This window comes from Cyanistes caeruleus, chromosome 2 (assembly GCF_971803275.1).
Source record: "Cyanistes caeruleus chromosome 2, bCyaCae1.hap1.1, whole genome shotgun sequence".
In the NCBI taxonomy this organism is placed as follows: domain Eukaryota; kingdom Metazoa; phylum Chordata; class Aves; order Passeriformes; family Paridae; genus Cyanistes; species Cyanistes caeruleus.
Genome location: NC_141702.1, coordinates 64,529,501 through 64,543,990, shown reverse-complemented (window position 1 = coordinate 64,543,990; position 14,490 = coordinate 64,529,501). Strand labels below are relative to the sequence as shown.

The window sequence follows — 14,490 nt, the reverse complement described above, 5'->3', positions numbered from 1 at the left end:
GTTTTACCTGGAAAATATGAGGCTGTCCTTAAGCCCCTCTCATGAGCTCTGAGTACAGTGACATGAAACTGAATCTTTTATGTAGCACCTGAAGAAGCCACTACTGAAGTTAGTGGGATGTGTCCACTGATTGTCTTTAATTGAAGTTGGATCAGACCCATGAGCCACACCAGTTATGTTTCTTCTGGCAGCTAAACTGGCAGGTCTGTCTGTGTAAACTCAAAAACGATATCTTGTGTTTGAAAACAACCTAGCTCTTCTGATCATAACTCTGATTATGTTCCTTGACTGGGAATATACAGGGAGACAATAATCCTGGATGATAGGGGCAGACATCAGTCTTACCTTAAGACAGATCCAGAGACATGACCTGGAGTTTTCCTGGGTGAACACCCCGGAGTACAGTGTTGACCCATCCCAGCACATTTGCAGCAACCATTTTCTTCCTCAAACTTTGGCTACTTGCAAAGACTTTGGACGTTTTTACAATGTGTCTTGAATATCTCTAGTTCCAAAACGTAGAGTGGTATCAGGGGATGAGGACAGGGGTGCTATCACAGAGTCTTTGACAAAATGTATCTTTTTTTTCTTCCCCAGAGGTGCGGAGAAATTTCATTTGATAGTCCTGACCAGAATGCCAAATGTGTTCGCATGCTAGGTAAGGATAAGAATCTCTTCCCTTTTTTATTCAATTGTGTAGATATGGAAATATGTTTAATTGGGAATTTCTTCTTAAAAGTACATGATAATGATCATGATGATCCACAATGGCATTTACATAGCTCATCCACATGTAATCCTCATGAATATATTCTTTACGATGAAATTTCAATTCTTTAAACAAAGTACATATATTCCAGTAATGTCCACATGCATAGATGAAAATATAGCGTTACCAACACTTTAGTTGGAAGGTCTGATGAGCTGAAGTCCAGAACTCATATTCAAAAGCTGAAAATCTGTACTTCTAAAGACAGTATTAATTCCACAAGCATGTATCAAAAGTCTCTAGAGCAGACCTTCAGCTGCATCAGCCAGGGAAAATTCAGTCAATGTGATTTTACATATTTGCACTGGTGTAGCTTTGTAAATATTTATGTTAAGTAGAATTGTCTATTCTTTAGAAACAATACGAAAATATTCTGCTACGTTTCATTAATTTCTGTGACCAATTTCATTGTGGTTGTTTGTTTTGCTTGCAATGCTAGTACTGAAACATTAATAGCATGGTTGGTATCACAGCAAGGAGTAAGTGTCTAAAGTGTCTAAAAACATAAGAGATAATGTTCACTCAGAAAAAAAATGAAATCACAGAACATTTGCAGGATTAAGCCTTAAATTCTGAAGACCTTTGACCTGCCAGGAAAGAGATAAATATATGCTGTAAATTAGAGCATTGCATCTAATAACATGAAGACTGAAATAGCCAGTTTTTAAAACTGCAACTGGCAATGTCTAGGAACTTAACTCCCATCTGGGTGCATAACTGTGATTATGTGGTTTGTTGTTTATATTCATTAAATCCTATTGTCACAACAGACTATAATTGCTGCAGAGGAAATCTGTCATGCTTGTAGAGCACAGATCCCAGCAGATGAACTGACACAATGGGCCATAATGATCTGTTACATCAATGATCCATGGTTAGAAGTCCTTAATGGAACAAGCTGACAAAAAAAGATACACTTGTGAGCCTTTATCATGCCAATTATAATCTACAGTGTAAATACAATTGAGTTCCTAATGCTCTAGTTCGAAGGAAATTATATCCATGCAAATGTTATTCTTCATCAGGGGAAGGAATGGGGAATGGGAGAGAGGAGAACAAAAAAACCCCTCTGCATGGGTTGGTTCACCCAAAATGTTGGCAATTTTGCAACAAGTCAGTCGAAAACTGTGAGTCTGACATCCCTATTAGTGCAAACAATTCTTTAGGAGAAGTGAGAAGAACAAGATCTTGTTTCCATTACATGGGTTCTTATCTATGTCTTGGAGTATATACATATACAAGAATGAGAACATATGCTGTGCTGTGTAAGGAAACTGCTAGGAATGTAAAAATGACTCCAAGAGCACATGCTAAAGGTGTAACTGATTCTCAGAGGTTGTCTCATGCATTAAAAATTTTTTTGCCTGCTATTATTTTTCAGTGTCACTAACAAATTAAGGACTACAGTGTCATATATAATATAGAAGTTTTCATTTCACCCCAAGGTATTCCAAATCATGTACAGAACTGAGACTATTCTAAGTACAATTTGTATATTCCAGAGCTGGCTCTGTAAGAGGTGTGGGAAGTACAAGTACAAACACAGCAGAAACTATGGTTTCTCTGAGACTGACTACTGGAGACAAGCTCCATTGTCTCAATTTATCACAGAAATCTGTGTGGTTCTGGCAGTGCTGTAAAGCCAGAGGGTGTCCATTCTGGACACCTCTCCTTTCATACTGATCTTCTAGGGAAGAGCAGAAACCAGAAACTGTGCAGCCAAAAAGGCCTAAGACTTGGTGTTGAACATGTCATGCAATGCCTAGTCTCATATTTTACAAGGGAATTGAATTTCCAAGAGAATGTAACACAGTTTTTGTCACTGATCAATGCAAAGCTGACATGATTAATGTCTGTGGGTGTAACCAGTGAACAAAGCACAGCATGCCTTCAGAGAGGGACATCTTTCTTGGCTGCTCCCTCTCTGAAATATGCTGAAACTGTCGTGCTGTCATTTCATGTAACAGTGACACAGTGCTGACAGAAATCTAGAGGGCAAGTCCCAGCAACTGCAAGAGGATAATTACTCTAGTAAGAAAAGAAACACAGGAGCCTGGAGTGCTGGTTGTATTTCTTCAGGGATCTTTGATGCAAGATCAGTCCATACTTGAAACTGCACACTATTGAACTGCACTCTAAAATGGTACTAGCTGGTTTTGTCAGGAAATGTCTGTATCTGCTTTATTCTGCTGGTTCTGGGCTAGCTTCAAATTTAAAGATTTTTAGAAGTAATACCAGGTTTGCCACTGAGTCCACATTCCTTGAGGTAACATGGATTATGTGTATGAAGTTCTTTTTCTATGAAGGTTGAGGAAGAGGGATTTTCATTAAGAATCCTGTCTACCTGCTACAAAACAGTAAATAATAGATAAAAAAATACCAAAATGCTTACAATGCCTAGAGTGAAAGTAGGTAACTTTTCATGGCACTGACTAAATATCATTCAGTTTGAGATTAAGAGCATAGAATCATCTTAATGCCTCATATTTCAGCATCAGAGTGATGGATATTTATAATTCAAGTGTAAAATGTAACAAAATTAAATGGTCACTTAGCAGTGTTTCCTGAGGATATAAAAGATAATAGCTATGTGTTCTGACCAGAATATGTTCAGTATTAGTGTAATTATCTCCACTTAAAGTCGTTACAGAAAATTCTGTTCTCCCTCTTATTTTTTATATTGTGCTTGTCTCTTTACACTTTTATCTGTGTCATGATTTAATCCCAGCTGGCAACTAAGCAACATGCAGCCACTCACTCACTTCCCCCTCGCAGCGGGAGCTGAATCAGAAAAAAGTAGAACTTGTGGGTTGAGACAGGAGCAGTCTAATAATAGAAACAAAACAAAATATAATAATTATAACAACAACAACAACAACAACAACAACAACAACAACAACAACAACAATAATAATAATAATAATAATAATAATAATAATAATAATAATAATAATAATGAAAAAGATAGGAATAAAACCCAAGTGAAACAAGTGATGGACAATACAATTGCTCACCACCTGCTGACCAAAGTGATCGGCATCTCCCAGCCGACACACACACACACACACACACACACACAAACATAAGTTTATTTTCTGATCATGATGCTGGAATGAAATGTATGGATTAATGGATGTACGGAATATCTCTTTGAAAAGTTCAGTGCACCTGCTCACAGCCAGAGTACAGGAAACCAAAAAGCCCTTGACTTAGAGCAAGCTCCACTGAACAAAAACCATAACATCAGTGTGTTATCAACAGCTTTCTCATACTAAATTAAAAACACAGCATTGTATCAGTTACAAAGTAAAATTAACTCCATCTCAGACAAAACCAGGACAATATGTTGTATCAGTTAAAGCAACACAACTTTGATAACTTTGGTCACAGAAGAAAGTTGGTCAGTGGCCCACCTTAGCCTTTTGAAGACCTTAAATGTTCAAATCCTAAATACATCAGAGCTTTCTTGAGATTGGCATTGGATAACAATGAACCAACACTGCATGTATATTGTCTTTTGGAAAATGGGAAGTTAAATGCTTCCTCACTTCTTAGGGACAAAAGAGTAATTTTTTTAAAAAAAAGTATAAGTACAATGAGAAGCTGAGTTCTACACTAATACAAGTAATGAAGATATCACATGTCAATAGACATGTTATCAGAGGTTTTCCTTGAAACTCCAAGTTTGTCGGGAGGTAATGGCAGATCATCAGCATTTCCAGAGGAAGGAGCAAAATCTGACCTGTTCTGCTTAAATTGATACTGTTATCAAGTTAGTGAGGGCACTTGGCTGTGAAAAAGTTGTCTGATAATGCTTAACAGGATGTCAAAATACTTTTGCTTTATGCTGCATTCTGGAAGTTAGAACCCTAAGCTCCTCATGCTCTTTACTTTTAATGATTTTGAGTTAAAAAATTATAGTTAGCACAAAAATTGAGATTATAGAAATGTACACACTATGTAGTTATTAGTCTAGAGATTGATATTATGAAAGGCAGAAGGGAGCTATCCCTCTCCCTAGAGCACCCACTGCTATTTTCAGTGGCATAACCTGAGGTTAATTTTTCCCATATGCAGACAGACATATTCTGGGCTCAGACATATACTGGGCTCAGTGTCATATCATGCAGAGATAATTGGGTTAGTTTGCTGTGAAAATTGCTGGTTTGATGCCTCAGCTAATTAACTCTGCTGGGAAGAATTGCATACGAACTTGTAAGAGTCCAAAGTTAAGGCAACTTAACCGGTTCTCACTTCCTTAACTAGCACAGTTAACAGAGTTAACTTGGTAACCTCTGCATGGCAGAGCACTGACTTTTAAGAATCTGTCCTGGAAAAAATAAGTTCCCGTAGCGTAGTTCTAGCACAGAAAGGTCTGCCAACTAGAAGAGAAATTTCAATTGCATATATAGATAACTATATATGTATGCAATTTTGTTTATATAAATAACTACCTGTTTATACAGAATAGATATGGTTATCCTTATATGCTGTATAGAAAATAGGCAGTTGCACCATCACAACACATACAAAATTAAATTATCCCTTCAGTGTTAATCTGTTCAACCTAATTGATGATAGTGAAGTAAGGGGGATGGATGATAAGTGCAAATTATTTCATTTGTTTCTCCAGCAAAGAGTCTTTCACCACCAGATTTAGTCTTTACTCCTTAATGAAATGCTGGGCAGATTTTGAATAGGTCACATCTCTTGTTGGCCAACTCTGCTGTCTGCAGAAATCCTTCCAGGGGAAATGTGAATTGCCCTCCTTAAGGAGCTGGTTAGTAAGATGAAAACACAAGCCTTCCAGACGCCCTATGGCAAAAAAAGGCTGAGGTGCTTTCTTTTCATTACTGTAAATTCCATGCAGACAGGAATGATGTGGCTGAGTTTTGTTTCCCATTTGGTGCAGACTTAAACCTTGCAAAAGCAGACAGATGAATCCTTGCTTGGAATAAAAGAAGTTTCCTCACAAATAGCCATTTTAAATTAATCAAAAACAACAACAACAAAAAAGCAATTATTAAAAGAAAATTGAGGTAGTGCCACCTTTTTTTTAATTCTCCAGACTACTAGTACATAACTTTGCTGCTTTGAGGCAAGAAACTTCTTCATATTCTAGCACAGAGAGCTGTCTAGCTCCCTCATCCCCCCAAAAAAGTTTCTTTTGGCATACTTCCACCATTTATTGCCTATGAAAAGTTACGGGTAAAGGAATCGGCATTTAGCCATGAAATTAGTTTCATGGATCCAGCTTCAGTCTTGGTGGCTCTTTGCCCACAGCAGGAAACCACCCCACATTTGAACAGAGTTGGCAGCCACAGCTTAAGAGAGAGAGACGTTACTGGAATAACAACTGTGTTGAAAGCCAGGAGAGAGGGGTACTGGCAAGGCTCTGGCTGGCTGGTCCCTGCCTTTATATAACCACTGAAGGCACCTTCATTTGTGGCAGAAAAAAAAAAAAAAATCTATTATAACTTGCTTTGCAAAACATGATCAGGTAAATAACCAAATAACTTAATGGGTAAAAATACTGAAGAGTAATTAAATGTGTCAACTTGCCCTGCAGCAAAGGGAGAAAAAGAAAATGAGGCATCTAGTCAAATGGTTCTGCACTGGAAGAACCTCTGAGCCCTTCCTGGAGCCCTCGCTGAGATCATTTGTAATGTGACCCTGTATCTCTTGCACATGCAAAACTTGTGCTGCAACTGATAGTCATGCATGAGCAATGGTGTTGTAAATAGCCAAATATAGGGACTATTTATATCCCAGTCACTTGAAGACTTACAGCTGCACTTGACCTTATGCAGACTTAGTATTCTGTCTGTGCAAATGAAATGCAAATAAACACACGAATTAATTTTTGTAAAATTGAGCAACATATTTATGGGGAAAAGGCCTAAAATCTACAGTGACTAGCAAGAAATCCATGCTCGTTGCTACACTGCCCATCAGGATTACTGAGAATTTCATAGCTGATGGGAGGGAGAGGCTTAGGATGTCTGCTAGGAAAAGATAGGCTTCTATTCCATGAGCAGCTTGCAACACAGGATGAAGAGAACCTGGTTTTTTCCATTTATAAAGTAATGGTGTGAATGAACAGAAAAAGATAAACACTATGTCTCCTTTTGATATCCTGTTAATGTAGGTAAATTCAAATTTTAACATATAAGTCAATGCTTCAAGTTTTTCACTTATGTTTCATATTCCAACTGCCACTGTCTACCAACAATTTATTCTGATGAGAACAGGATTGTATAGATAGGACCTATGGAACTGTAGCTCTTCTACCCAATTGAGTAGAGATTTTCAAATAACTTCTAACACTTTCCCGTTTTTCCTCTAAAATAGCATTCCAGTATATTATCACAATTAAAAAATTAGACTTAACTCCTGATATTGCAACTGTACTTGTAAATGAATTTTTAAAAGTGGATTCTCTGTGTCCTTACCACCACTGAAATAGAGGCTTATTGCTCCTTCATGTCAGCGAAGCCCTCTTCCCCAACCTGACTGTACCTTCCTGAAATGCAGTACTTTCTAAATCTCACCTGTTTTCTGTGAGAACACCCATGACTTGTTGGCCATGCCGGTACAGAGCAGGCTAAAAGCTTGATGTGGCAGGCTGAGATGCCAGGCTGCCTACATGGGAGTGCTGCTTGGTGACACAAAGTGGCAAACCAGTGGGCATGAGGCCACAACAGCAGCTCCTTTGTCAAGGACTTCACGGTGTACACATGCCACCATTGTGCCACTTCATCACCATGTTACGGTTTCAGGCTAAACAAGTAAGAACTCTTTGTCTTTACTATGATAATATTTTTGCCTAAAACCACAAAGAATGTAAATATCAAATCCAGCTTTTACTTCCATGACTATTTGATTAATTTGGCTAAGAAATTATTAAAAAAATAAAAAAAACCCTTAAAAATTCAAATTTCTGATGCCCTAAGAATATTTTAAAGAGCAGTTCTCTAACAACATCTTATTATTCAAGTAATTTTGATCTAATTACTATTTTAGGTAATTATATAGGCTGGTAGTTGAGTGACAGTGACCACCTGTTTATCCTGTTCTGTCCTGTAAATCAGGTCAGACTGAAACTACTTCTCTTGCAGTATTCTATCTTTCAGAAGGGTGCTGAAGGAGACAAAAACTGACCTTGTCCTTTTGAGCATGCATATAAAACACTTTTCTAAATGTAATTTAGGATTCTTGGTGTTCTATCACATAAACATCAACTTGAATCATATATGGTTTTATCCTATGTCTGAACCTGGTACAGGAAAGAAATGGGAGTGTCAGGGCACTTGCAGAGAATGCAGTAATGAGGATTTGGCAGTGTCTATATAATGTAAGCACAACACGATGTCTTTCTGTAGAGGAGTGTAACTGTGCTGTCTACATCTGCAAAAGCCATTCATTTGGACCAGGAGATCCAGCTGAGATTCAAAACCTCAAGAGATTATAAAAAAAAACCCTCAGGACCCCCAGCTAGAAGTACCCCAAACCCCTGACTCTTCAGCTTCTCTTTCTATCATAAAGGTTTCTTGGCTTGTCTGAGAATTTAAGGAAAAGCTACAGGTTTCCAAGTCCTATCCAGAAGCTGCACTCAAAGCATGGCTACAAACACTTGCAAATTCTAGCAGGCTGCAAAGCCAAGTGTCTCCCTTTTTGTCCAAAGCATGTTGCAAACAGAAGGCTTGCATTCTGCTGCCCATTTATGTAATAATCTAGTGAGAGGTTAGCCTTTTAATTCTGAACTTTCATCACCCTAAGATAGTTAAACCACACAGCACTCACTTTTTTCTTACCTACCCAAATAAAGGCAACACAGGTTGGGATTAGGTGCACTCTGTTCCACATATTGACCCTGCACAAGGACAAATGCTGGTTTTGACTCCAGGTGGATGAGAAATAGTCCCCTGCATCTGGGGGAGCACACACATGTAAGACAAGAAAAACCCCAAATTTCCTTTTTCCTTTTTTTTTTTTTTTAACTAAGCACTTCTTAGAAAAGCAGAGGAACAGTGGCTTGATTGATTTACTTAAGATGATCTCATATGTTGTTTCATGGTATTTGTCACATGAGTTATTGCTGATCCCCTGCTGGAAAATAGATTTCAAGTGCCTATTCACTCTGCTTCCTCACAGTTTGATTTTTTCCTCATGCCTAACCTCGTGCCCAAACACGGACTGCACTCACGTAGTTTCCCATCTTCTTTGTCCAAAGTGTTATGAGTGGGTTGTGTTCACCCAAAGTACTTGCTGTACAGAAAATTGCTGTGACTAACCATACTGCTATAATAACATTCTCTCAAAAGATGGGGAGGAGGGGAAAGGAACCAAATTGGGGACCAAATTGAAGAAGAAAACACTTATTCATGGTTTTACATCAGCCATCCCTCCATGATAACATACATATAATGAAATCTCCAGTGCTAAACTTTTCAAAATTAGATTTAAAAGGTTCAGGTTTATAATTTGTGGTTTGAGCTCATCTCTAGCAATTAATCTTTGCTTCTTTAATTATTACTTGGTGATACCTTGGAATTTCACAGTCTCTGCAATGTCCAACAGATTATTGTGTTACTACCCTTAGTAAGAATGATTTATGTCTGAGAAAGCCACGGAATTCCTGTGCTTTCAAGCACTCAGTTCCTGGCTGTACATGCTCATAAACTTCTCAGGTTAAGAATGCATTTTCATATATTTAATATATTCTTCTCTGCTCTGTATTATAAGTCTCATATTCTGGAGCTAAGCATTTTTGCTGTTCTGAAATGTGAATAATTTTACCATTCTTACTGATAATTAGCAGTGCAACATTTGTAGGAATTTTTTTTCACCTCTAGTATAAAAAAAATAAAATTACCAAGTCAAAACCCTGCTGTTCTTGTGCCTGGTTATCTGGATAACTACTTTTCCTTAATGGCTTTAGCTTCCTTTGATTTTTATTTTTTTTAATATTAAAGTACCATTTCTAATTATAATCTGTTATCTTCTTGTACATCTCATACTTCTTAACACATTAAGTTGCTTTCTTAGATCATCTGTTGATCGTCAAGCTACTTAAGCATGTATTTACATATTCCCACTGGAGCCAAAAAAAGAGTAGATTGAAGTAAGTTTGCATGCCAGGGTCAGTCACTGTGCATGCTCAAGCACTGATCTGATCCAAACACTTGAGGCTCTGGGCTTATGAAATCATGGAGTGTGACTGTGAATATTGGTAGTAAATAATGGAAATTCTATTTAGCAACAAGAAATGGAATTTCTGAATCGCAGCTGGCTATGTCAAGAAATTAATGTATCTCTTACAGAAAAGTTCAGAGATTTCTCCTACTGGAATTCCCTTGTAGGGCATTCCTCTCACTCTGCAGAGGAAATAATGCCAAAGACAGCTGGGATGCAATTCATCTAGCAGAATGTCTGTAAAAGTCTATAAAAAAAAAGTTAATTTTAAAGTCTACAGCCATCATCTAATCATCCCTTTTGTAGCAGAAAAGGACAAGAAAGAGGTGCTTCCTTCAGACTTAGATCATTGCAAACCAGATGACTAAAATTGGTCTGAGGAATTCTGTACTCCCCATTGACTCCTCAAGGAACTGAAGTGTGGATGTAGCAGTGGAAGGAGAATAATCATACTCCTGGAGTACAGATATTGTTTTTCATGGTGTCCAAAGCTCTCAGTTTTAAAACTGAGGGAATAATAGAAAAATAGGCTAGTCAACCGCATCTGCAAGATTTATTTTTTTTTTTTAACATTAAATCAAGTTTCAAGTTTTCAGGATATTTGTAGAAAACTATTTGTGGGAAATTGTTTTTATTAACTGAATTCTTTTCCTCGTTGCTTTAGTGAATTCTTCCTTTCTCTCTCTCCCTTTGACATAGCTGCAGGACCTTTTCTGAATGGCTCCTGAATTCGAGTTGAATAAAGTAAATTGAAAACATGACAAAGTATTTTTCAAATGCTTAAGGGATCCAACATACTGTCCCATGGAAAAAAATTTGACTATCATGAAACCTTTAGATATGAAGACTAAATTCTGCCATTAATATTTCAAATGTGGTTTTGATTTTCATAACGTTGTGAAAATCAATCCACAGTAAAATTTTTAGGAAGGGTACTGTGTAGCTCATTTTTGCAAAGAAAGTGTACACATTAGTGTTTTAGATCATCTCAGGATTGTGTTCTTGAGATCCTATCCCAACATACTGCAAATTCTGGTTTGCCTTATGGAACAGTCTCGGAATAGACAAACTGGACAACTTTTGCATGTAATAGAGCAAGCCCTGTGCTCTGGGAGCACTTCTAGTGCATTCTAGCTGCTGCTAGACATCTAATCCATGGACATAGATTAGAAGTAGCCCAAACAAAATCCTTCAAAGCATACACAGTAAAGACCTGAGGGCCTCTGCCACAGCTGTTTAACTCAGCCAATTTGTTCTTCTTGCGCTCCTGCTTCTCTGAACCTTGCCAGAGAGTCAACACCCATCGGGACCTCAGCCCAACAGTTGCTCTAACATGCAGACTTCTGTAGCCACAAATTACCTTCAGGACCATTCAGCTCAGTTAAGATTCAACTGAGGATGTTTAGGATGTATATAATTCATAATTTATGACAGGTTGTATGTAAGTGTGTGTTTGCCGTTTGCCTACTTTGAGTGCATGTGCCATCAATTAGTGCATGAAACCTACAACTTTATCAGATATTTGTCTTATGTACTCACATGAGAATGGGTTTATGGGGAATGGCAAATGGGATTTAGTCCAATGAGAAATTTGCCCTTTTTGAAACATAAGGTTAAATGATTTTTAAGTATTGATCAGGTTTTCACACTGAGCTTATAGATTAATACGGAGAAAATTTAATTTAACACTTAATTCAAAGGAATTATTCATATTTCAGACTTTTGTTTATTGACATACATTAATGAGATCCTCACATTTTATTCATGCATATATAGGACAAATTATAATTGAGATATCTTTTTGTTTTGTAACAGAGAGTGCTAATGAAAGGACTCAGAAAGGCTGGGATCATACACTTTAATTAGTAGACTTAGAAGAAAGCAAGGATTAGTGGACTAGAATTGACTTCTCCATCTGAAAACAGTGCAATAAACTGACAGCAGAAATCTATAACATGATCATACCAAGAAGTACATTAACCTGCTGACAGAAGGGACAGTTGTCTTTTCAGACAGATAATATGTAAAGATAGCCCATATATATATATATATATATACACATATATGTTTGTCCTATTATTGTTTTTGTTAATAAATAATGCATGGACATAACCTTAAAAAGAAGCCTGTGCATTTTCACCCCATGAACTATATTACTGGCTTCTGCAACAGTAGGAAGACAAATTTATAGTTAAGGTACATGACTGTCAAGTCCCAGAATGCTCTGGAAGTTTGATGGTTGAGATAGGCATTTCTCAAGAGAAAGGTCATTGTCTAAGAAAGAGGCAGAAATTTTATTTCCCTCGGCTCTAATTGCCCTGTGCAGATTTTCTGATGGAACTTAATTTCTTTAACTATTGGTATCAGAAGTTTTATATTCACAAACTTGGGGAAGTATCTGCAATACAGAAAAATTATTATTAAACTAGTTTTATTTGGCCTTTCTTTGTAAACCTCAAATAAGTTGCCAATACACTCAGCCATTCTGTAAATATTCAACTAAAATCACCATGGAACTTCTCCTATGGAAGGAGTTGTGAAGATGCAAATGTAAGTTAAGGGGTAGCATAAATTATTCGAATCCCCAGCTAGCAGCTACATGATGTAACAACAATGGCAGCCACTGACAGTGTTCTGCTGGAAAGGGAAGATGAATGGCAGATGCCTCATTGCAATTTCTTGTTATCAGCAGGGAGTGTAACAGCAGACATTAATCCACTGGTTTATCAGAGGTCCTATGAAAGGCACAGGTTCAATTACTGCCATTGTACACTTGTCCTAGAGGGCTCTTGAGGCAAGCGCATGTCATAATACTTAAGAAGACAGAAGAATACAAATTTGCATTACTTTAATTATTAACATATTTTACTTTTTTTTAAAAAAAAAAAGGAATGGAAGCATCATACATCATGATGGCAAATCTCATTTATTTCCTGTCATTTAAGAACAAGACTCAGGGCTTTTGAAGTCTGTGTATTATTTGTTTCACGGGGAAAAATGACATTATAATAGCCCTCAGAACAGTTTACAGAGAAAATGCTGTTGGTTTTGGATATTTTTATTTTAATCCAAACCAGTTTCTCTGTGCCATGATGAAATCTGTGTTTGGTTTAGGCAGAACCATCTTAGATACCACAGTTGCTTCAAATTGTGCAGCTCTTTGAGACAAAACAAAAAGTCTCTTGATAATTGATGACTGAATAAACAAAGAGGAAACTGGAGGCAGATGTTTTCTGGAAAGCTTTCTGAAATCCTAGAATGAGGTGGGGGAGAGTTTGATTTTGATTTTAATCAGAAGCACCACAGTTCTCTCTTCACTCTGAACATTTCCTGCTTGACATTTTTTGTTCCTGATCTTTGTTGGGGGAGGGTGTTGCTGATGTTTAAGTGACTTTCCAGTAGTAGATCTAGAAAGTTTTAGGCTGGCTGCTATGCAAACCCAAGCCCTCCTTCTGCAAAACAGCATAAATCCCTCTAACACTGTCCTGCCTGAAATCATCTTCCTTGGAATGGAAAGATCATCTGCAGGAATTGCTAAGCTGCTGGCACCTTTATCCATCTGTTTCTTATATTCTTGCTGAAGCTGCCTCAAGAGTAACAAGATGTGATGCAGGATCTCATATTATGGACATATTTAACTCCCCTGGTGGGAGCTACACCAGAAGTACAGGTTCACATAGGCAGGGCCCATCGTTCAGTTATTTTTGCTATCACCATGCCCGCTCCTTTTCCACTAAAAAACTTGCCTGCTTTTGATAGCAAGTGTACACCTTAGCTGGATGGAATAAGAATTTCTTCAGAAATGTTTGACAAAGATCATCTTCCTGAAATTAGAACTTATAATTACATTTCAGATGAAAATTTGAGACCCAAGCTTTAGATTCAGAAAAGCTGATGTGGATTTTAAAAGGCAAGGTTGTCAAAGGTCTGTGTGCTTCAGTCTTTTATGTGGGAGGTGCATCACTGTGTGTCTCGCTGAGTTACTCCAGCATATGACTGGAGTCCCTGGTGACAGCTCACAGCAGGTTCAGCTTGGCTGAGTAACCTCAGTCACAGAAGAAAATGGGATAGAGACAGACATGTTAAGTTTCACCTGAGGAATTTCTATAACATCTGTGAATCCAGTATATACAGATGAAAATTGAAATTTCGTTTGTGGAAGAAAATGGGCACTAAACCACTCTGACAAACAGAACAAAATCCCTGTGGAATTCGGGAATTTTTTGATAAAAATAATTTGTAGTCAACATTTCATTTTCTACCACATTTCCTTATTGAGCTTGCTCACTTAGAGCTAACAAGTAAGATCTCTAGTGACCCAGCTTGTGGTAGTAAACTTATCTGACAAAAGGGAAGATGAGTTGGATTAACACAGTGACATGGATGATGTAACGGGAGGGATGGAGCTGATGTAGTGCCTGTGTCAGCTGTAGATCGCAGTTTGTGAGTGTCCTGCTCATGGAGGAGCTGGCTGCTTGAAAAGATATAAAATTCTGCTCTTAATGCCCTTTGCTCACTGATCCTGT

General features: G+C 37.6%; 1 protein-coding gene across 3 annotated transcripts in view; it reads left to right on the top strand.

Moving 5' to 3' along the window:
- Positions 1-14,490, top strand: part of PDE7B (phosphodiesterase 7B) — a 169,872-nt gene that overhangs the window by 53,559 nt on the left and 101,823 nt on the right. For all 3 annotated transcript variants that reach the window (XM_086877543.1, XM_086877544.1, XM_023923530.2), the window contains one exon: positions 598-658. In XM_086877543.1, the coding sequence (XP_086733669.1) occupies positions 598-658 (61 nt within the window). The remainder of the gene's footprint in view (positions 1-597; positions 659-14,490) is intronic.